The sequence below is a fragment of the Narcine bancroftii genome, chromosome 2 (genome assembly GCF_036971445.1).
Source record: "Narcine bancroftii isolate sNarBan1 chromosome 2, sNarBan1.hap1, whole genome shotgun sequence".
Classification (NCBI taxonomy): Eukaryota; Metazoa; Chordata; class Chondrichthyes; order Torpediniformes; family Narcinidae; genus Narcine; species Narcine bancroftii.
The window spans coordinates 286,489,983-286,515,245 of NC_091470.1; the positions used below are offsets into that span (position 1 = coordinate 286,489,983).

Below are 25,263 nucleotides of genomic sequence, written 5' to 3' on the forward strand. Positions count from 1 at the left end.
GGTTGGAGATTATGGGGAGTAAAACACAAAAGTCTGCAAATACCATGATTGAAGTAAAAAAAAATACAAAGCTAGGGAAACTCAGCAGGTCAAACAGTGTATTTTGTAGTAAAGATAAAGATACATAATCAATGTTTCAAGCTTAAACCCTTCATTAAGGTGTGAGCAAAAGGCAAGGTAACCTGCAAATTGGAGGAGTAAAAGCAAAATCCCCATTTTCTGGAATTCAATCAGAAACTAAAACAACCAACACCCACCCACCCCCACCAGAAATAAATATTTTTGAATAAGTAAGACTGGGCGGAAGGACCCTGCAGGAAGCACAGACTTCATTGGACATGTGCAGACTTGACCTAAATGGTCAATGCCCCTCAATGCATGCACATTTTCACTGTTCCCACTTGCATGGAGGTGAGTTAGGCTGTCAGCGCGAGTCAAATTGTGTCGAGGGCCCAACTGGGACACTGGTGTGGAGGCGGGTCACGTTGCACTGAGGGCCCAACCGTGACACCAGGATGAAGTGCCAGTCAATGCTATTTGGGCAACTCTCCCAAAGTGTCTCCCTATCCCTGCCTAGTAAGAGTCTTGACTTGTATTAGTATATTAGTTAGGTTTTATCTGAAAACTTGGGAGAGGGGGTTAATTATGATGATGGCATGGTTAGCGCAACATATTGTTGCAGCACCAGCGAACTGGATTAGAATTTAAACTTTGTAAGTTACAGGAATTACTAGATAAAAGTGAACATTACATAATTCTTCTTTGGCTTGGCTTCGCGGACGAAGATTTATGGAGGGGGTTAAAAAGTCCACGTCAGCTGCAGGCTCGTTTGTGGCTGACAAGTCCGATGCGGGACAGGCAGACACGGTTGCAGCGGCTGCAGGGGAAAATTGGTTGGTTGGGGTTGGGTTTTTCCTCCTTTGCCTTTTGTCAGTGAGGTGGGCTCTGCGGTCTTCTTCAAAGGAGGTTGCTGCCCGCCAAACTGTGAGGCGCCAAGATGCACGGTTTGAGGCGATATCAGCCCACTGGCGGTGGTCAATGTGGCAGGCACCAAGAGATTTCTTTAGGCAGTCCTTGTACCTTTTCTTTGGTGCACCTCTGTCACGGTGGCCAGTGGAGAGCTCGCCATATAACACGATCTTGGGAAGGCGATAGTCCTCCATTCTGGAGACGTGACCCACCCAGCGCAGCTGGATCTTCAGCAGCGTGGACTCGATGCTGTCGACCTCTGCCATCTCGAGTACTTCGACGTTAGGGATGAAAGCGCTCCAATGGATGTTGAGGATGGAGCGGAGACAACGCTGGTGGAAGCGTTCTAGGAGCCGTAGGTGATGCCGGTAGAGGACCCATGATTCGGAGCTGAACAGGAGTGTAGGTATGACAACGGCTCTGTATACGCTTATCTTTGTGAGGTTTTTCAGTTGGTTGTTTTTCCAGACTCTTTTGTGTAGTCTTCCAAAGGCGCTATTTGCCTTGGCGAGTCTGTTGTCTCATTGTCGATCCTTGCATCTGATGAAATGGTGCAGCCGAGATAGGTAAACTGGTTGACCGTTTTGAGTTTTGTGTGCCCAATGGAGATGTGGGGGGGCTGGTAGTCATGGTGGGGAGCTGGCTGATGGAGGACCTCCGTTTTCTTCAGGCTGACTTCCAGGCCAAACATTTTGGCAGTTTCCGCAAAGCAGGACGTCAAGCGCTGAAGTTCTGGCTCTGAATGGGCAACTAAAGCGGCATCATCTGCAAAGAGTAGTTCACGGACAAGTTTCTCTTGTGTCTTGGTGTGAGCTTGCAGGCGCCTCAGATTGAAGAGACTGCCATCCGTGCGGTACCGGATGTAAACAGCGTCTTCATTGTTGAGGTCTTTCATGGCTTGGTTCAGCATCATGCTGAAGAAGATTGAAAAGAGGGTTGGTGCTAGAACATAGCCTTGCTTCACGCCATTGTTAATGGAGAAGGATTCAGAGAGCTCATTTCTGTATCTGACCCGACCTTGTTGGTTTTCGTGCAGTTGGATAATCATGTTGAGGAACTTTGGGGGACATCCGATGCACTCTAGTATTTGCCAAAGCGCTTTCCTGCTCACGGTGTCGAAGGCTTTGGTGAGGTCAACAAAGGTGATGTAGAGTCCTTTGTTTTGTTCTCTGCACTTTTCTTGGAGCTGTCTGAGGGCAAAGACCACGTCAGTAGTTCCTCTGTTTGCGCGAAAGCTGCACTGTGATTCTGGGAGAATATTCTCGGCGACACTAGGTACAGACTGCTCAAACTACAGGGGAATCACGCTGCTCTCCATTGCAGGCAAAATCTTCGCTAGGATTCTACATTACATAATTAAAGAGTACAATACTGATTTTTTTTTCAAAATCACTTTACATTTTATACTGCCTTTTGTTTAGTGCATCTTAATGCACGTGTATTAGTTCAGCATTGCAGTTTCAGTCAATCGGAAAATTCACATATTCGACACCCACGATCCCTATAGGTGGGTAGTCCCCAACTTACAACCATAATGGGGACCAAAGGATTGGTTGTAACTTGGGTTTGGTCACAAGTCGGGGAACAAGGACTTCGGGCTGCCGCCTGGTGCAGGGACCATTGTATGCAGTACTTTTTAAAATACAAAATATGAATTTGTATAATCGTTTTAATTTTTTTAAAATTTTGGTCATATGTGCAGGTGGACGCAACTCGCGTAGGTCAGAAGTCAAAGACTACCTGTACCTAATATTCTGTCTGGGCACTCTTCAACCAAATGGCCTTGACACAGATTGCGGGTTTCTGCCAACCCACTCCCTGTTCTCCCTCTTTCTTCAGATCTCTACCTTTTTCCCTCTCCATTCAGAGCCATCTCTTCTTCCACTGTTTACTGGTGTGTCCTCCCTCCCTTATCCACTTATTACCTCCTGCTTGTGGGACTGTGCTCCTCCCCCACCATTTTATTTGGTCTCCTACATACATTTTGCTCATACCTTGATGAAGGGTTCATCCCCAATATACTGGTTATACTGCAAAGTTTCCCTAGCTTTGTGCTTATTTACTGGAGATTACATGGGGAGATGTTTTATAGATGTTGTGGCAAGTGCCTCAGGGTGAAAGATTTGGTGGTGAGACAACAGACCAGGGAGACAGAAAGAATGACCCCTACAAAAGGCAGACAGGAGGAAGAAGTAACTAGTCAATGGATTATGTTGAATGTGTCAAAAAAATGTTGATGAATGATGTGTTAGATGTGGAAGCTGAAGGAGCAAATGAGGATCAAGGAAACTGTCCTTGTGCTCTTTTGAAGGAGTAGTGTGTGAAGTGAATTGTATGAAATTGAAGGAATACAGGCAAATATTTTGACAATGATAGAGGTAGGTAAGACACCTTTCCTGAAGTAGGAGAATATTTCCAATGTCCTGGAGTGGAAGGGATCCTCTAGGATATAAATAAGATCAGAGGAATTGGAAAAAAAAGAGTTCAACTCTAAAGCGACAGGGTGGAAGCATTGTCCAAGTAGCTGTGAGCCAATTCAGCTATGCCTGCCTTTTAATGTAGAACAGTCCCTTCCTAGTTTTTATTTGCAATTTGCATTATATTAATCTTTGACTACTACATGTATGGAGAAAATTTTAAATAAAATATTTTAAAAAACACAAGAGTGTAGAATGGCATAGACCAAAAGACAGAAGTAGATGAAGAATTAAATTGACAGGCAACTAGAAACTTTCATCTGAATACAAATGCTCTACACAGCAGTCACCTAATTTCTGGTTTCTTCAATATCAAGAAGACCACATTGAATGGTGGATGTACTGATATGACTGGAAAATATGAAAGGGCATCAGTGGTTCTCCACCTTTATCTTTCCACTCACATACCAATTTAAATATTCCCTATGCCATAGGTGCTCTGTGATTAGTAAGAAATCGCTTAAGGTGGTATGTGAGTGGAAAGAAAAAGGTGAAGAACCACTGACCTAAAGAGACAAGTCACATTTGGAAAGAGTTCTCATATTGAACAATTTCTCCAGATCAAAAGGTGTTGTTATCGAAACTTCCATGGGCCCCAACTGCATCCAGCTCTGTGTGAAAGGTGAAACAGTTCTTATTTAGTCTGCTTGCAACTAGTTTCCCCAGAGTATATCAATGACAGGTGCTGCTTCCTGTAGTCAAAATTTTATTACTTTTGATGAGTTTCCACTTGAGAGTTCTTCACAGCTCATCTGTTAGTGGATAGCTCAACAGAAAATTAGACTTCTGCAAATCTCTTATCTATAAATGCTAATGGCTCTTCAGTTTGCTTTTTACAGCATGCAAAAAGTTAATGTATTTCATGTATATTACTTTTTTTATATTATTACAAAGGAATTTTGAATCCCATGCTACTTCTTGGAAGAACTTGATCTTTTGTGACTTCCCTTCTATCAGAGGATTCTTGACATTTCATCTACCCTTAACCCTCATCTCAGAGAGAAGTGATTGTTCAGACCACCAGTTTCTATTCAGTGGACCATCTTTTGTCATTTCTGCCACATTCAGTGATTCCACCAGCCTTGCTCTTGATGCAATATCTTCAGTCTGAAATCTCAACTCCCCACAGAAGCCATCTCAACTGCTGGTGTTTTTAAAGTTATTTTCTAGTTTTTTTTTAAATATACATGTAGTTAGCATTAAAAGTTATACAATTATTTTTTCATTAGATTTCAAAATTTATTTCAAAAAAATGACTGTAAATGAGACACTGGATAAAATCCAGTCAGTGAAGGGTGCTGCTGTGACAGTTCCCCTTAATAACACATCATTGTGGATAATGTTGAACAGGAAGGAACCTGGGTAAAAGGCACAGCAGCCTGGTCTCTGGCACAGAATCTGCCTCTGTGGCTCAGAAGGAAAACCTAGAAGGGACAAGTCATGTCTCAAGCCTAATAGAGCTTTAAGGAAATGGATGCAAGCCACTGGATGTGGTGTTTATGGATTCTACCAAGGGATCTGATAACATCCCCCATGGTAAGCTCATTCAGAAAGTCATGAGGTATGGGATCCAAGGAACCATGGCTACTGGGATTCAGAATTGGCTTGCCTGCAAAAAGAGGGTAGTAGTAGATGGAACAAATTCTGCATGGAGGTCAGTGGCTAGTGCTGTTCTGTAGGGATCTATTCTGAGACTCCTGCTCTTTGCACTTTTTGTAAATGACTTGGATGAAGAAGTGAAGGGGTGGATCAGTAAGTATGCATATACAATGGCAGATGCTGTGGACAGTATAGCAGATAGTTGTAGGTTACAACAGAATGTAGATTTTGATGGGAGGAGTGAGAGATTGTGTTCAATCTGGACAAGTGTTAAGTGATGCAGTTTGGGAGGTCAAACCTGAAGGCAGAGTACATTATCAATGGCACGATTCTTAATAGTATGGAGGAACAGAGAGATCCATAGTTCCATCAAAGTTAGCACAAAAGTTGACAGGGTGGGTAAGGCAGCATATGGTATGCTGGCTTTCATTAGTTGGGAGACTGAGTTCAAGAGCGGTGAGGCAACATTGTTGTTTAATAAAACTTTTTTTAAAGACCACCTATTTTCAGCTTTTTTTAAGGTCACCTATTTTCAGCAAGGATGCAGATGCTTTAGAGAGGGTGCGGAGATTGTTGCATGGATTGGAGAACATGTCTTATTAGGCAAGATTGACAGAGCAAGGGCTTCTCTTTGAAGCCACAAAAGATGAGAAATGACAGAGGCACAAGATTACAAGGGGGTTTAGTTAGGGTGGACAGTCAGCTCTCTCTCTCTTTTTTCTTCTCCAACCAGACAATAGCAAATACCAAGCTAGTGGTTCTCAACCTTCTCCCTCACTTCTTTGGCTTGGCTTCGCGGACGAAGATTTATGGAGGGGGTAAATGTCCACGTCAGCTACAGGCTCGTTTGTGGCTGACAAGTCCGATGCAGGACAGGCAGACACGGTTGCAGCGGAAAATTGGTTGGTTGGGGTTGGGTGTTTCCTCCTTTGTCTTTTGTTAGTGAGGTGGGCTCTGCGGTCTTCTTCAAAGGAGGTTGCTGCCCGCCGAACTGTGAGGCGCCAAGATGCACGGTTTGAGGCAATATCAGCCCACTACTTACCACCTTACTAATCACAGAGCACTTATGGCATAGAGGAAAAATAAGATTGTTGTGAATTAGGTTTATAAATCAATAAAAGATTGATGACTGAAAGACCTGTGCTGTAAATTTATATTAACCATTGTTCAGTTGAGCACAAAGGATACTTGTTTCATTTCCAACTACATTGGAATTGCCAAGGTAGATTTTTGACAATTTGTTCTACATCTATACAACACTAGAAAAGCCACATTTTATTTCTGATTTTGAAGATTCCTATCGCTTCTCAATGAGTGGTAAAGTAGCTTGCCATCGAAGATCAGAGAATACATACAGAAATAAGGTCATTTGCCATTTATCTCTTGAATGATCACACAAGAACCTTTATTTACGTGTCCAATAGGAGCCTGGGTTTAGGCCAAATGCAGATAAGTGCCTCTAACAATTTCAAATAATGTTCATCCAAATGATAACAAACTATTGCAATCTTATACAATGCATATGACAATTAAATTCTTACTTGTCAGCAGCAGTACAGGTACATGTAAAGAAAACCTATAAACAAATAAGACAAAAAGGTACTGTATATAAATATTCATAATAATCTGAAAAAAGTGTAGACAGTCATTTTTTTGTTGTTGGAAAGCCCAATGATGAATGCCATCATCAAGGTGATGTTCAAGAGTAATAGCTATTGGAAAAAAATTGTTCTTGAACTGAGAGGGGGCTGGTTTTCAGGTTTCTGCACATTCTTCCCTAAGATAGCAGTGAGAAGAGGTCATGGGAGTTATTTATGTTAGTTGCCTTCTTGAGGTAGAATCTCATAGATCTCTGCCAAGGATGTGAGGTCAGAGCCTGTGATGAGCCTGGCTATGTTTGTTACCTTCTGTGTTCCTGGGCACTTAAATTGACAAACCCAGACTGTGATACAATGAGCCAGTACTTTTCCACCATGCACACACAAAAGAGTATTCATCAACATGCCAAATCTCCTCAGACTCCTGGGAAAGAGATGGTGTGCCATTTTCACAGCTGTCCCAATTTGCTGGCTCCAGTAAAGGTCTTCCAAAATACTTGAAGGTTCTGATTCTCATTATCTTTGTATCAATGCAAAGAAGTGTGTGGTCCACCAGCTTTTCCTTCTCCAACAAGTAAATCAATAACAATAAGCTCCTTGCTCTTGGTGACATTGAGAAAGTTGTTCTGGCACCATTCAACCAGGTTCTCTCCATCTAGTATTCTGACAAGTTTCCAGTTATTTGATCAACAGTGGTGTCAGTGAATTCACTGATTCAGATGGAGTTAAACTTAGCTATGCAATTATGGGTGTAGCAATAGAGTCAGGCACACTGTCCTAGATACCCATGATTTAGAAAAATTATTTATTCATTACAGGAAAAAAATGAATAAAGCATTAATCAAATATCCAAAAGCAATGATACAAAAAGTACTTTTATATATTTTCTCCCAATTCCCCCTCCCACCCAAAAGTAAGAAAAAAACATCAACCATCTAATATACAATAATATTAGCATCTTTTCTTTTTCTTTGGCTTGGCTTCGCGGATGAAGATTTATGGAGGGGTAATGTCCACGTCAGCTGCAGGCTTGTTGGTGGCTGACAAGTCCGATGCGGGACAGGCAGGCACGGTTGCAGCGGTTGTAAGGGAAAATTGGTGGGTTGGGTGTTTGGTTTTTCCTCCTTTGTCTTTTGACAGTGAGGTGGGCTCTGTGGTCTTCTTCAAAGGAGGTTGCTGCCCGCCGAACTGTGAGGCGCCAAGATGCACGGTTTGAGGCAATATCAGCCCACTACTTACCACCTTACTAATCACAGAGCACTTATGGCATAGAGGAAAAATAAGATTGTTGTGAATTAGGTTTATAAATCAATAAAAGATTGATGACTGAAAGACCTGTGCTGTAAATTTATATTAACCATTGTTCAGTTGAGCACAAAGGATACTTGTTTCATTTCCAACTACATTGGAATTGCCAAGGTAGATTTTTGACAATTTGTTCTACATCTATACAACACTAGAAAAGCCACATTTTATTTCTGATTTTGAAGATTCCTATCGCTTCTCAATGAGTGGTAAAGTAGCTTGCCATCGAAGATCAGAGAATACATACAGAAATAAGGTCATTTGCCATTTATCTCTTGAATGATCACACAAGAACCTTTATTTACGTGTCCAATAGGAGCCTGGGTTTAGGCCAAATGCAGATAAGTGCCTCTAACAATTTCAAATAATGTTCATCCAAATGATAACAAACTATTGCAATCTTATACAATGCATATGACAATTAAATTCTTACTTGTCAGCAGCAGTACAGGTACATGTAAAGAAAACCTATAAACAAATAAGACAAAAAGGTACTGTATATAAATATTCATAATAATCTGAAAAAAGTGTAGACAGTCATTTTTTTGTTGTTGGAAAGCCCAATGATGAATGCCATCATCAAGGTGATGTTCAAGAGTAATAGCTATTGGAAAAAAATTGTTCTTGAACTGAGAGGGGGCTGGTTTTCAGGTTTCTGCACATTCTTCCCTAAGATAGCAGTGAGAAGAGGTCATGGGAGTTATTTATGTTAGTTGCCTTCTTGAGGTAGAATCTCATAGATCTCTGCCAAGGATGTGAGGTCAGAGCCTGTGATGAGCCTGGCTATGTTTGTTACCTTCTGTGTTCCTGGGCACTTAAATTGACAAACCCAGACTGTGATACAATGAGCCAGTACTTTTCCACCATGCACACACAAAAGAGTATTCATCAACATGCCAAATCTCCTCAGACTCCTGGGAAAGAGATGGTGTGCCATTTTCACAGCTGTCCCAATTTGCTGGCTCCAGTAAAGGTCTTCCAAAATACTTGAAGGTTCTGATTCTCATTATCTTTGTATCAATGCAAAGAAGTGTGTGGTCCACCAGCTTTTCCTTCTCCAACAAGTAAATCAATAACAATAAGCTCCTTGCTCTTGGTGACATTGAGAAAGTTGTTCTGGCACCATTCAACCAGGTTCTCTCCATCTAGTATTCTGACAAGTTTCCAGTTATTTGATCAACAGTGGTGTCAGTGAATTCACTGATTCAGATGGAGTTAAACTTAGCTATGCAATTATGGGTGTAGCAATAGAGTCAGGCACACTGTCCTAGATACCCATGATTTAGAAAAATTATTTATTCATTACAGGAAAAAAATGAATAAAGCATTAATCAAATATCCAAAAGCAATGATACAAAAAGTACTTTTATATATTTTCTCCCAATTCCCCCTCCCACCCAAAAGTAAGAAAAAAACATCAACCATCTAATATACAATAATATTAGCATCTTTTCTTTTTCTTTGGCTTGGCTTCGCGGATGAAGATTTATGGAGGGGTAATGTCCACGTCAGCTGCAGGCTTGTTGGTGGCTGACAAGTCCGATGCGGGACAGGCAGGCACGGTTGCAGCGGTTGTAAGGGAAAATTGGTGGGTTGGGTGTTTGGTTTTTCCTCCTTTGTCTTTTGACAGTGAGGTGGGCTCTGTGGTCTTCTTCAAAGGAGGTTGCTGCCCGCGAACTGTGAGGCGTCAACATGCACAGTTTGAGGCGATATTAGCATAGAAATTCATTAATTGTTATTAAAAATTACTAATGAAGTGGAGTGATAAGATAGAAGAGGTAGACAGAAAATTATCCATAAAATCCATATATGGTTTCCAAATACTATAAAAATCTTCAACTCGATTCCTTAAATTAAACGCAATTTTCCCCCTCCCCCCCCAAAGGTATACAATTTTGTATCTTATAATCTTTGGCTTGGCTTCGCGGATGAAAATTTATGGAGGGGTATGTCCACGTCTGCTGCAGGCTCGTTTGTGGCTGACAAGTCCGATGCGGGACAGGCAGACACGGTTGCAGCAGTTGCAAGGGAAAATTGGTTGGTTGGGGTTGGGTGTTGGGTTTTTCCTCCTTTGCCTTTTGTCAGTAAGGTGGGCTCTGCGGTCTTTTTCAAAGGAGGTTGCTGCCTGCCGAACTGTGAGGCACCAAGATGCACGGTTGGAGGCAATATCAGCCCACTGGCGGTGGTCAATGTGGCAGGCATCTTATTATACCATTTACTTAATAACACTTCTCTATCAACTTTCCATGATATCGCTATACATTTCTTTGCAGTTGCTATTGTAATACTTACAGAATTTTCTTGGTATCTGTCCAATTTCAATTTTATATCCTTTTCATAAATATCTCCAAGTAGAAATATTCTTGGATCCTTTTTTATCTATATCTTCATAATTTGACCTAATAATAAACTTATTTCATTCCAAGACCTTTCCACTTTTTCACACGACCATAATGAATGTTTAAAAAAATGTCCCCATTTCGTTCGCACATCAAAAACACTTATTTTAATAATTAGGACTAAGTCCATTTAACTTATGTGGAGAATAATACAATTGATGAAGAAAATTTTATTGATCCATTTGATATCTAACATTTATTGTATTTGTAATACTTTCATACCATAATTTTGACCAAATTTCCTCCTGAATTTGTATATTTAAATCCTTCTCCCATCAGATTTTTGATTTATATAAATCTTTTTACTTTACAGTCTCTTATAAAGTTGTATACATATTAGTAATAAATTTATTAAACGAATGTATCTGTTATTATATCTTCAAATTAACTTTGTTTAGGGAGTCTCAAATTTGCTCCTAATCTCTTTTTCAAATACATTTTAATTGATAAATACAATATACAATAATAAAATTTTTGCATATTATCTTTTAATTGATCAAAAATCAAGAAAAAAGGACCCAAGAAACAATCTTTTATTCTCTGTATACTTTTACTATACCAATTATCAAATAAATAATATTCAAAGTAAAATAAGTTAATTTAGTTTTAACAACATTTTTGGTAATTGATCATTTTGAATTCCTCTCTCAATATGAATTCTATTCCATATGTTTAAATATGTTTCAATACAGAAAAATCTTTAGTTCCTTTAAACGACTCACTATTCCACTTATACAAAATTAACTCCAGAATAGTTTCACCAATTTTATTCATTTCTATTTGAATCCAAGCTGGTTTTTCATCCCATTGATAACAGGAGGACAAAAATCTCAATTGAGCTGCTTTAAAATAATTCTTAAAATTTGGTAGTCTTAGTCCACCCTGATCAAATTTCCACATTAATTTTTATAAACCAATTCTTGAGATCTTACCTATCCAAAGAAATTTGCGTATTATGTTATTCAAGTTTCAAAAGACAAATTCTGGTAATTGAATAGGCAATGATTGAAACAAATATTGTATTCTTGGAAAAATATTCATTTTAATACAATTCACTAGTCCTATTAACGTTATTGGTAAATCTTTCCATCTTTTCAAATCCTCTCCCAATTTTTTGTTAAAACAATGGCAAATAATTTAGTTTAAACAAATTACTAATATTTTTACTAATTTTAATTCCCAAGTATTTAATTGCTTCATTTTTCCATTTAAACTTGTCAATCTTTTACATTGAGAGTAATCCATATTCACCATAGGTATGACTTCACTTTCATCAACATTCACTTTATAACCCATACCCTTTTAATCTCTCATTCAATTTATTTACAGGTATTTCTGGTCTAATTAAATATACTATAATGTCATCAGCAAATAAACTAATTTTATGTTCTTTATTACCTACTTCACATCCTTTAATTTCATTATCAGTTCTAATTACTTCCACCAATAGTTCAATCGCTAATGCGAACAAAAAATGTGATAATGGACAACCTTGTCTAGAAGGCCTTTCAAGTAAAAAGGGTTGTGAGATTTGCTTATTCGTTATCACTTTTGCTTTTGGTTGATCATACAATGCCTTTATCCAGTTTATAAAATTATTTGGAATTCCAAAAGTATTAAGTGTCTCAAATTTTTAAAAAATCCCATTCCAATCAATCAAATGCTTTCTCTGCTTCCAATGCTACTGCTACCATGGGAATCTTCCCATTTTGTGCTTATATTCAAACTTAAAAATTTAACTATGTTATCTGCTGCTTTTCTTTTTTAAAAAAACCAGTTTGATCTAAATTTATTAATTTTGGCAAAAATTCAACTAGCCTATTAGCTAACAATTTTGATACTATTTTAAGGTCTGCATTCAATAATGATATTGGTCTATATGAAGAAGGTTATAAACAGTCTTCCCTTTTTTTTGGAATTACAGTTATTCTTCTTTGGCTTGGCTTCGCGGACGAAGATTTATGGAGGGGGTAAAAAGTCCACGTCAGCTGCAGGCTCGTTTGTGGCTGACCAGTCCGATGCGGGACAGGCAGACACGATTGCAGCGGTTGCAAGGGAAAATTGGTTGGTTGGGGTTGGGTGTTGGGTTTTTCCTCCTTTGCCTTTTGTCAGTGAGGTGGGCTCTGCGGTCTTCTTCAAAGGAGGCTGCTGCCCGCCAAACTGTGAGGCGCCAAGATGCACGGTTTGAGGCGTTATCAGCCCACTGGCGGTGGTCAATGTGGCAGGCACCAAGAGATTTCTTTAGGCAGTCCTTGTACCTTTTCTTTGGTGCACCTCTGTCACGGTGGCCAGTGGAGAGCTCGCCATATAATACGATCTTGGGAAGGCGATGGTCCTCCATTCTGGAGACGTGACCCATCCAGCGCAGCTGGATCTTCAGCAGCGTGGACTCGATGCTGTCGACCTCTGCCATCTCGAGTACCTCGACGTTAGGGGTGTGAGCGCTCCAATGGATGTTGAGGATGGAGCGGAGACAACGCTGGTGGAAGCGTTCTAGGAGCCGTAGGTGGTGCCGGTAGTTATTAATGCTGTTTTAAAAGATTCGTGTAGATCATAAACCTCTCATTTGACCTAATACCTCCATCAAGACAGGTATTAATAGTTCCTTAAACTCTATAATATTCTGGTGGGAAATCATCTTCCCCGGCACCTTATTATTCTGTGATACCCATGTTGATGGCCAGTGAAGAAGAGGTGAGGTTGCCTATTTGGTCTGCCAATGAGAAAGTCAAGGATCTATTTGCAGAGTTATAGAGTCACAGGTCCTTTACCTTAATCATTTTGCTCGTATGATTGTGTTAAACGCCAAGTGAGAGTCAATGAACAACATTCTTGTGTAGCTAATTCTGTAATCTAGTTAATCTAACTCAGAGTGCAGGCCCAGTGAGCTGCTATGACGCTCAGCAACTGAAGTGGCCCCAGGTCCTTCCTGAGTGGTGTTGATCAGTCCATAACCAACTTCTCAAAGTACTTTACAGAACACATCAATACCATTGGCCAATAGTCATCAAGGCACATCTTCCTCTTCTTCATCACTAAAATGAAGGACACCTTTTTGAAGTAGATGGGGGAACCTCTGACCACTGCAGTGAAGCTGAAAGTGTCCATAAAGAATCCAGCCAGTTCCTTTACAGATTTTAAGGACACTGCCTGGGCTGGATGCTCTGAGGATTTGCCCTCCTGTTCACTTCAGCCTCAGACTGGATGCAGAGGGTCACCTGGGGGTGGGGGAAAGAGGTGGGTAGAACTCATAACACTTCTTGATTATTTTCTGAAAGAAGCCAAGTTCCTTATTTTATGAAATACATTCTTAAATTGAAGAGTTCTATTTTGCTGAGGATAGATAAGCAGCCTTTTTCCTGTCAAATACTGCATGACACAGGTTGAACAAGGGAGGGTTTAAAGGAGATTTGAGACAAGTGCTTAAACTCTTGTCGAGATTTCCCTCAGCCTTTGATCCCACAGAATTACCACATCAACCTAGTTCAAAATGGACAATGAAATATCTAATAAATCTATGCTAGCTGGCCAAAAACAAGTGCCAAGAATACAAAAGAGTTTAATACAAGAATAGCAAATGCCCGAATCTTGAACAAAGAAGCTGAACGGGTCAGGAAGCACCCATAGAGACTAAAGTGGGAAAGGGAGAATGAGAAGGAAGCACACCAAGAGGTGACAGAATGTGAGACAAATGGTAGGAAAGGCAAATGGAGGAAGAGGAGAAAGTTTTACAGATAAAAAACAGGAACAGCTAAAATGGAAGATGGAAACAATTGATGTGTTTACCCAAAATTTGAAAAATGTTGGCTCATTTTTAGAAAATTGGCTCAAACTGAGGAGTGCAAAAACTGCAATAGCAGTTCTGCTGTCCCAGGATAATTGGAAGCAGAGAAACAGCACTGTCACCAGGGTCAAACTGACCCACCCAAATGCTGTCAGCTCCCTGCAGCCTATAAACAGCCTGTTAAAGGAGCTGACAGCATTTTTAATTAAAGTCCTGCAACTGAAGGGTCTGTGCCACAAATAGCAGTGCTTTGCACTCAGTAGCAGCCACAAGGGGGGCAGACACCAAGGGAGCAACTGATCAGCACAGGACACCAGAAATGGGAAGAACACCCACCAACCAATCACTTTTGAAAAGGAGAAGCAGAGGCGATGACCCAAGAGGATGGTGACCACAGGAGGCCAGCGAGGGGCTCAATGACTTGTAGTCAAGGTATTCTTGAAACCAGAATTTGAGGATGCTGTGGGCAAGGAGGTCTCTCAAGTGCTGAAGGCATCCTGATCATGTCAGAGCTTTGGATCTGGAGCTTCAGTTGCCAATGAATTGAACAGGAGTCTTTCAGCAGCTCCAATGAAAATCAAATAAACTGTACCTGTGAGAATTCCCATAGAAGCTAATGACCCTGCAACATCCATTTCAGAGATCAATATCAGAACATCTTTCAAGAGGGTGAACACTTCCAAGGCCTGATGGTGTACACGGTAAGGCTCTAAAAATCAGTGATAATCAACTTGCTGGGGTGAAAACAGACATTTTCAATCTCTCACTGCTGCAGCTGAAGGTTCTCACTTGCTTGAAAAAGACATCAATGTGAAACATGAAAGTACAGACGTTAGCCATAATGGTTCTAAGGAAGAGCAGGGAGAGCTGCCTGAATGACCATCATCCAGTAGAACTCACACCTACTGTAATGAAATGCTTTAAGAGCTTGGTCAAGGCCATAATCAACTCCTGCCCAAGCAAAGACCTGCAATTTGTTTATTGCAGCAGATGCAGTATCACTGGGACTCTACTCAGTCCTGGATAACCTGGCCAACAGCAATACCTACATCAGGCTGCATTCCATCAATTGTAGTTCAGTTTTCAACACCATCCCCTCAGTACTGGTTAGCAAGTTTCAAAAACTGGGCATCTACACTTAGATCTTTGATTTGCTTATCGGAACCACATAGTTGGTGCAGATCAAAAACAATATCTCCTTTTCACTGACAATCAATACAGGCACACCTCAAAGATGTATGCTTAGCCCACTGCTCTACTCTCTCTACACCCATGACTGTGTGGTTAGAAAAAATTCAAATGCCATCTCCAGATTTGCAGCTGACACTAGAGTTGACAGCAGAATCACAGACGGCAATGAGAAAGTGTACATGAATGATCTAGATCAGCTCGTCGAGTCACAACCACTACCTTGCACTCAACCTCAGCAAAACTCTGAAATTGATTGTGGACTTCAGGAAGGGTAAGCAAGAACACAAACTAATCCTCAGAGGAGTCAGCAGTGGAGAACACAAGAAACTTTAGATTCCTGGGTGTCAACATCTTTGGACCTATCCTGGGATCCTTCATGTTGATGCAATCACAAAGAATGCACTTCAGCAGCGATACTTCATTAGGTGTTTGGAGAGATTTGGTAGATCAAAGATTCCTGCAGATTTCTACAGGTGTACCTTGGAGAGCATTGTAACGAGTTGCATCACTGTCAGGTATGGAGGTGCCAACGCACAGGACTGGAACAGGCTATATAGGGTTGTAAGCTTGGCCAGTGCCATCATGGGTATTGTTAGGTCTGCTTTGTTCATGAATGAGTGAGACAAACACCAGGCTGAGTCGAAATCAGGGTTCTTTGTTCTTTATTACCGGATTGTAACAATTGCGACTAACCAGGTTAGTCGGAGAATGCATTCTGCCGTTATCAGCAAAATGGTGATTTTTTATACCCTTGGATATGTGCTTAGAACATCATCATATCATTACTTGTCCAATGACTAAAACTGTTGCTATCCTTTCCCTGCTAGCTTCCTGCCTCTCAATCCATCAATGTCTCTCTTATGTTGTAAGTACAAGGACACCTCCCCTTCTTGTTACTGCCCTGTACATTCCCATCTCATGATGTTTTACCTAACAGGAGTACAAGGACACCTCCCCTTCTTGTTACTGCCCTGTACAGGGTAACTCCCTACACATTCCCATCTCATGATGTTTTACCTTACAGTATTCATCTTTACTCCATTAAGGACCTCTAAGAGACAGTGCCTTAAGAAAGCAATTTCTCTCATCAAGGACCCTCAACACCCAGGCCATGCCCTTTTCACACTGTGAACATCAGGGAGGTTATACAGGAACCCAAAGACACAGTACAAAAACAGCTTCCTCCCTCCTTTGCACTAGTTATGCATTTAAAATCAGGACTATATCCTTTAGTGTAGTGTTTCAGATGGTTAATGTCTTAACCATTAATGTATCCAACTCTACTTCCTCCAATTTTCCAGCTCACATCAGAGCCCACTGGACCAGTTTACCATGCAAGGCCTTGTCAAATACTTTGAAGTCTGCAGCAACAACTTCACAAGCATTCATTAATCTTAGTGATCACACAAAAAAAAAACAAATTACAGTAAAACCTCTGATATCCAGCACCTACAGATGCCAGATATGCAAATTTTCCAGTTCCTTGAGACTTTTACAATGCCCAACTAAAACACCTGCATTAAAAATAAAGTTTACACTGAACTACTTGCATAAATATGGACATTAAATAATTTTACTTTATTTCAGTCAGATACTTTGAAAACATCCAACTGTCATTGCATCTGTAAGTTCTTCCCCTCCACAAGTACTGCCCAAAAGATGAATATCATTAGTCCACATCAAGTTTATAGATAAAACCTTACTAATATTCTTAATAGAGACAAGCAGGGATAAGGAGACAGTCTCTCCAAATGGGAATGCATTAACCAGCCCTTCATCCCTTTTATTCAAACACAACTTTATTCAATTAGCTGTGACGAGAAAAGCATGGCCAAGGCACTCCACTGGCTGAATATTTGCTTCCATCTTCAAAGATTTATTACTTCTGAGAACATTAATTTCTACAATTACAAATTTTCTATTTTTTTTTTAATTCTTATTCATTTTAATTTTTATTCATCTCAATTTTTTTTTTAAATTTTTTTTTGCTGGTTGTTGAATTCCAGGTAACAGGGGTTTTACTACAGTATTTTCTTGGCACAAAGCCATGCTGACAAATGCTTTATCTAGTTCCAGGCTATCCTCAAATTTCCAAATAAGCTTCAAATTTTAATCTTCAATCTGAGTCCAAGAACTGAACCCGTGCATGAATGGCAAAAACCAATTTACTTCCCCAAGTGCCATCATACATCTCAGATAGAAACCAATTGTCAACTTAGCTGAACGTCATCCAAAATCCAGTGAAACTTCAGCTATATACACAAACAAGACATTTCAATTTCTACCTCAATAGCATGATTGCAGTCTGAAATCTCAAGTAAACAGCAGATCTGATTAAGGAGGGATTTTAAAAAAAAAACTAAACATGAGTTTATCACATTCACTGAAGAGGAAGCTGATCTGGGGAGCTTTTATTTTGGGCTTGCTATAATCTTGCATGATAGCTTTTAGCAAGATTTTTAATAAACCAAAATACATAAAAATGCTTGTTTATAAGACTCTCAAAGAAGCTGCAATTTCAAAAATCTTGTCTGGGTTGAAGAAACCAAATTTAAAAGCTGAGCACTCTTGCTACAGTGATGCTCAGAGCTACCAACCCCAAGTGAAATTCACACTTGAGATATCAAGCTGCTGTATGAATGGGCAGTAATCCACTCGAGTACAAACCAAGAATTTATGTCAAGTTTTGTTTCTTATTAATCTGGGTTCTTAATCTATACAACCTCAAAAATCAGAAAAATAATACTTTTTAAAGAAAAACAATGTTACTCAACAATTTCAAGTCCACCTTTAGAAAGGTTGAAGTGGTAAACTCAGCCATTATTTCTCCATTTTATTACTGATATCAACCGCACAATGGAAGATACACAGATAGCAATTATTTAAAACTACAAATGAAGCTCACTGGGTAATTGATAGATCTTGAAGACTTACAGGCAGAGCCATGTACAGTACAAGGTACTTACCGAATCCCAACATTTGGCTAGAGAACCCAAGGAAAATTCTAGTGAACATCTAATGAACTTACTGGAAAATATGCACATTAATCAAATAGGATGCGATTTACCAGAGAAGTACTCAAAATAGTTTAAAATATTCAAAGACTGAATATTTCCTTCCCCATTATGCTTCTCCCCACCTATAAACACATTAATAACCTTTACTATGATACCCTTCAATTCCCATGCCCCCTCCAAAAAAAAACCCTTTTGACAAAAGTTAAAATTAGATCTTTGCTCCAAGTTTCCAGATAACATTTTCTTTTTAAATTCAAAAGGTTGGAGGATTTATCAGCCAAATCATTGCAAATACCAGTCTATTCAAATAGATGTATAATTAGGCAGAAAACCAAATTTAGCTAGAATCAGGGGTTTACAGTTATGGTTTTATTACCAAATTCTTCATTTCACATTGGAAATGTGTTTTACACAAATTACTGTTTAAACAAAGCAACATATTAAATTATTTTCCAACGCATTTTGCTTACTGGACATACATGACCAGTTAAATTGAAGTCCATAGAAGGTTTTCAAGTTTACAGATTTGTACAGGATCATGACAGAACAGGCAATGGGAAATTAAATATTTTATATATTTTAGATCATAAGAGGTGAACATTTCAAAGTTTATCATTATGCATCCTTCCAGGAACTAAGCAAAACTAAAGTTTCCTTAGTATGTAGTGGAGTCAAATTGATCAAATTTGTTTTGGATTTATCAAGACATGGGTCATTTTCTTTTCTTTCCTTCTTCCTCCACCTTCTTCCCCACCACCCACCCCCCCCCCCCCTGCCCCCCACCCCCAACCACCAACCTACTGAAGTAATGATCCACAAAAAACTAATCCTGTGGACAAACAAGTTAATCTGATTTAGGGACATGCTAGCCTATTCCCTGGTACACAAACCATGTCATTTAGGACAGAGGAAAGATTCAACATTGCACAATTATTCCTCTCCCACCAAGAACAGCTTGTAATAAGGTTAGGCAACAAGTCACTCACAATACCATAGGCCAGAACAGGCTCAAACTGTTTTTATTTCATTCTAATTTAGTCATTTTGCCTGCTCAACTCCTGAAAGTTCTCCATTCAAAAGGAGGATCATGGCCCAGATAGAAAATAATCAAGAATACATGAACTCTGCCATGCTGAAAAATAGCTTAAGTAATTTTTACATTTAGAATAAACCACTTGCTCCTCATGCTGGACCTTTTACTACTTGGTTTAGCTTACAAGTGGATGGAAAAGAAATACCATCCACATTCTAGCAAGAACCATTTCTAGAATTCCCTGCAAAGCACAAAATATTGAAGCTTCTCAGGAAGCTTGGTCTAGGTGTCCTTTTTTGGAATGGGTTTTCATCAAATTAAATGTATCCTTGTTTAAGAAAAAGTAAGGTGGCTTAAGAAAATAAAACAATAATAAAAAGCCCTAACCTACCTACTGCATGAATGTGCCTTTAAAAATTACTTTCGTTTTTTTGCTAAAACTTCATTATCAAGCACATTACATGTTAAGTGAGGAAGATTAAAAATTTGAAACTATTGCTTACTACTGCCAAAAATGCACAAATTCTAAAAACCAAAAAATTCTTAATCAGAATTACATACAGAAATCTCTCCTTTTTACACCACTAGTGGAAAATTTATCCAAAATGATAGGCTATTGGGATTGAATTAAATGGCACCCACTATCAAATCATTTGAAAATTTATTTGGAGTGCTGATAAATGCTGCATTACATTTGCCAATAGAGTCTTGATCTCTTTCATCCTTCTAATATGTCATTTTTATTAGTAGCTTGCAAAGTTATGAAATAAAAATGTTTAAAATTGTCTGATTGACAGTTAATAGTAACAAGCACCTGATCAAAAAGATTAAGCATAGGAAATTGGGGAGAATTATAGAGGAATGCACAAAGAAGTGGTCAATGGCTACATTTCGAATGAACAGTTACATCCTTTTGGTGTAGGTGACCTGAGGCGATTAGTGCTTGGGCCCCCAACATAAAAAAAAATCAATTTGATGACGGATTGATTATATTTGATTCAAAAATGGAAAACATGAAACTGGTTGAAGTTGCAAGGATCCAACAATGCATCAAGGTGATTAGACAATACAAGCCTTGAATAAATTAACCAACTCTACAAAGCTAACATTTGGTAGAGCATTTCAATAGTGAGAGAAGGGAGCAATATTGCGACATGAAGGGATCCAAATGCCATTGTACACTAGTCACTGCAGCATACAAGGCAAAACGCCTGTTGTCCTTCACTGGAAGAGACTGATTGTAGGAGCAAAAGTACACTGCTGCATTATACGATGACTTGGGAGAGACTACGCAGTATTGGTACCTTATCCAAAAAAAAAATGAAATGTAGTCAAAATTGAACAGATCGATTCCCAAGATAGCCTGACTATTGTAAAAAGAGATACTGGGTCAACTAGGTCTGTAATCTGTAAAGTTGAAACATGATCCATTTGAAAGTTCTGACACACTAGGCAGATTAAATGCAAAAAAAGTTATTTCTCCTGGCTTTGCTGGGTAGGACAATCAAAAATAAAGCATCAGTCTTAGTGTGTGGAGCAAGACAATTAGGATTCAGGGAGAAATATATTTCAAGGGCAGAAAGCTGGAGGCCCAAGTGCAGAGATTAGAGTTAGAGAGATTTCTTGGTGAAAATAGATGGTATTGATGATCACTGGGCAATCTTTCTCACATTTGAGGACCTTAATAGCTTTATTGTGTTCTTATCTATTTGTCCACAATAAAGAGATTGGTCAAGCCAATTGAGCTTGCTGGCAGGCATTCCAAACAACTAGAATTTTTTTTGAAGAAAAACATCCTGAAGAACCAGAAGTGATGCAGGCAGATATTGGCTTTTGGCAACCATACAAAAAGAAAACCAAAACTTGGCCATAAACACATTTCAAATTTCTACAGATCCAATTTGCCATTCATTACACTGTTGGATAAAATTGTATGTAAAGTCTAGAGACAGTGACCAGCTTGGCTGACTTCTACAATTTTCACAAGTTTTTAAAAAGTTACTCTGAACATTTAATTCAGCTTGTGCTTCCTAAAGCGGAGGCAACGCAAGGAAGAGGGAATTGAAAGGTTGGGAAAAGCAGCGAGCAAAAGTTAGACGAAGTATCAGAATTGAAAGCAGAGATTTTGCACGGGATAATTTGCAGCAGTGCCACTCAGTGGCTAGATCACGTAATTGCACAGGTCTAAAAAAACAATAGGGGCTTGCAACTCGAAATTAGATAATCACTTATGCACTCTTTCGATATACTTGCGTTCTTGAGAGACAAGCACACTTTCACCCCCTCCCAATACAACTATCAGGGTTCAGGTATTTTCCAGTTCCAAATGTGTTCTCTACAATCAAGGGAGTTGGGGAAAGGAAGAAAAAATACTGGGATTTTGCTATATATACATCAACATGGTTACTGGAAACTCCAAATAATAATGCTTACATTTTTTTAAGCAATAATCTGGAGAGGCTTTAAACACATTTCAAATAACATTCCAACTTGTTATATCAAAATGTCCAGCAACTGTTTTCTAGATCCTACAAAGATGACATGCATATTCACTAATTGCAGATAAAACTGGAAACACTCAGGTCAGACAACATCTATGGGCAGAGGATGCAGCATTTCAGATCAAAGTCCAAATTATATTTTAGGCTTTAAACACACACCATTTCCGGCCCAAGCCCTTCACCTTGATGAAGGGCTCAGGCCCAAAACGCTGGTGATGCATCTTTACCTTTGCTACATAAAGGCACTGTTTGACGTGCTGAGTTTCTCCAGCATTTGTGTGTTTTTTCACTTAACCACAGTGTCAACAGAATCCTGTGTTTTACCGCATAGTTTAGGCTGAATTTGTCAACCCAAAATGCAATATTTTTCATTCTGGACACCAGCTACCTTGCCAAGTATTTCTAGCATTTTTTTTTCCTTTAATGCCAGATTTCCAGTCTCTGTCATTTTTAATAAAAGTAATGGAATTTATTTTGACAAATTTTCTTTAATAGTCCAATTTTGACAAATTTTATTTAATATTTCTTAGGAACCACAATTTGCAATATTGGCACTCAAAAAAAGTTTTTAATTCTTGGGCAGATATACCAAATATGCTGGCTTGAAATAATATGCATCAATTTCACACCAAGTCTTCAGAGAGAGCCACTTAACTTTTTAAATGCAACAATACCTTATCAAGGCTATTACTTCATACAGATGTTCTTTCATTCTTTAGTTATGCAAGATGCTTACACCATCTACAGGTGTAATGTCCTAATAATTCATAGACACTTGTCATTAATATTTTCCCCTTTAGTTCATAAATGGGGTGGGAAAGAGTGAATAGTTTCATTATGAGTATAGATAGAATTTTCTCATAATATTTAAAACAAAAATAATCTTTCACAATAAATAAAAGTAATAAAGCTGATGCAGAACTAAAATTAGCAATTTTAATTTTAACTTTGATTCCCCCCCCCCCCCACCCCATACATTACTAGGTAAATTTAACTAGCAGGACTACTGGAGTGTAATTATTCTTGATGCAAGTTATGCAATTGCTTTTGACTGAAAAACAAATGAGATTACCCATCAGAAAAAGATCTGACCATTTGAAAAGACCAATTTTCTCAACCCAGTGTTGGCATGACAACACTTTTCATTATACAAGAATGGTTTCAAAAACAAATTGACGAGGTAATCTTCAACTCACTTTGCATGATTAGAGGGTCTAGCCCGAACTAGATTTACTGACCTGTCATTCCAAATACAAGCAAATTATATGGAACAAACAACCAATTCAATAGAGTAGGTGAAGTGATCTCCAGGAAAGAGATTGCCTTTACTTAGAAACCACACAAGTAATCTCCTGGCAAATAAATTTCAAAACTCACCCAACAAGAACAGGACTGAGATTTTTCTCCATATATACAAAACAAAATTGAACACAAAATAAGACTGTTGACACCAGAGGACAACCTTTAAGAGAAGTCCAAAAAAAGTTAATATCTTGTATAGTTATAATAGTATTGCGGGTTGTTACTACTTTGAATTTAAGTTCAATAATCCTCAAAGTTAACAGAAGGACAGTTCTGATAGTTCAAGGATTAAACTGGTGAGTTTGCATTAGTACACATCTATATCATCATATACCATGCAATGAAAACGGTTTTTTTTACTTGACTCAATTATACACAAATCAAGGAGCACAAAGCCAGGGTGATAAATTGGAAGCCAAATTATATTTCAAGTCCATGTGAGGATCTTAATCAAGTCGGCAAATGTCAGGGATTCACTAGACTTCGATGTACAATCGAACAGAGTGTAAAACTACGGGCCATTCAATGTTCAACACTCACTCTGCTCAGCTAATTGACGAAACAAGTAGTATCTCACCAACTTAAATGAGTACATTCTTACACTATGGAATACCTCAAATAAATAATTCGACAGCAGAAATAGGGTGCACGGAGACACCACATTTAACACGGTTTTTAAGCACGCGTGAGCGCTTATCCACAAAAAAAAACATGCAAACACGTGCGTTCATTTGAAGATAGGGTCAGCAACCTGGTAACATCAGAAGCCATTCAATAAAGGACCCCCCCCCCCCAAAAAAACCATCATGGGAAATAAAAGTGGACACACCGGGTCCGACAAGTACAATACCAGGATCATGAAAACTTTAGAAAGAACTTTTTTTTAAAAAAAAGAGACGCGCATTTTATTTTTATATTCACTGGTCTGTTCCAGTGAATATTGGTGTCGATTCAAAGCTCTGGAGTTGGTTACCACGGCAAATGCAGTTATTCATTTTGCAATCTCTCGGACCTTGCAGCAAGGACGGCGAATCCCCCGTGTGACAAGCTCTCGGCAGAACCGCGAACAGTGCCGCAATTCCGATTCCGACTCCGCTGGTTTCCCCTAATCCGTAACGTGATTTTGCGAAGGATTCGCTTGTTCAAAAACCTGCATTAACGGGTTGTGTCCGTCGCTAGTCGTTATTTACGGAAGCACTTAACAGGAGGGGCAAAGAAATAAGTTTATTTTTTAAAGCAAGTGGAAACAAGGGGGAGGTTTCCTTCACTCCGCCTTCAAGCTTACCCAAAAGTGAGCGTGGCAATTGACCATCATGGTTCTCTCGATAAGTTCATCGGGACATTCAAGAAGATGGTGCCCAGACACGACACCTGCGTTATTGAGCAGCACCGTCACGTCGCCGATCTCTCGCCGCACCAAATCAGCCGTCCTGTACACGTTCCCCCTCTTGCTCACGTCGCAAGTGTAAGTGTGCACCCGGACGCCGAGCTGCCGGACCTTCTCGGCCGTCTCCTCGTTGCTTTCCTGGTTGATGTCCCACAGGACCAGGGTGGCTCTCCTCCGGGCAAACTCCAAGGCGAAGAGCCTGCCGAGCCCACTGCCCGCTCCCGTAATCAGGCACACCTGATCACACACGCTCTTCTCCTTGGGCTTGATCACCCATCTCACCGCGGCCAACACGAACGCCCAAAGCACTTTGAAAGTGACCACGAAAAACTCTGTGACCAGATTCATGTCGGAAGAGAAAAGAGGCCGGCCCTTTCCCACAATGAGCGGATCCAGGAGCCGGCCGGCTGGCTGTCTGCGCGCTGTCAGAGCCGGCAGCCACTCTGCAAACGCTCCCCTCCTCCCGACTGATGCCAATTAACTCTGAACATCTTCAGCTCCGCGTCACCCTTTAAATATGGAGCCGACATGGCCCACGCTGAGGACCCCGCCAACGACGTCAGGTCGGCCGCCCTCCCGCTCCTGTCTCCGCGACTCGCACCTCCCCGTGTTCACCGGTCTTATGAGCTCTGTTATTGTAATTTAAAGTGTTCATTTTTATTATTAAATAGGCTTGTTGATTCCAATCTGTTGCCTCCATT

General features: G+C 39.7%; 1 protein-coding gene across 1 annotated transcript in view; it reads right to left on the bottom strand.

Annotated features, from left to right (window-relative positions):
- LOC138755370 (retinol dehydrogenase 10-like) overlaps positions 1-25,076 on the bottom strand; it is a 114,696-nt gene extending 89,620 nt beyond the window's left edge. The window contains exon 1 of the mRNA XM_069921218.1: positions 24,461-25,076. Coding sequence (XP_069777319.1) covers positions 24,461-24,910 — 450 coding nt within the window. The 5' untranslated portion in view covers positions 24,911-25,076. The remainder of the gene's footprint in view (positions 1-24,460) is intronic.
- Positions 25,077-25,263: the final 187 nt, after the last annotated feature.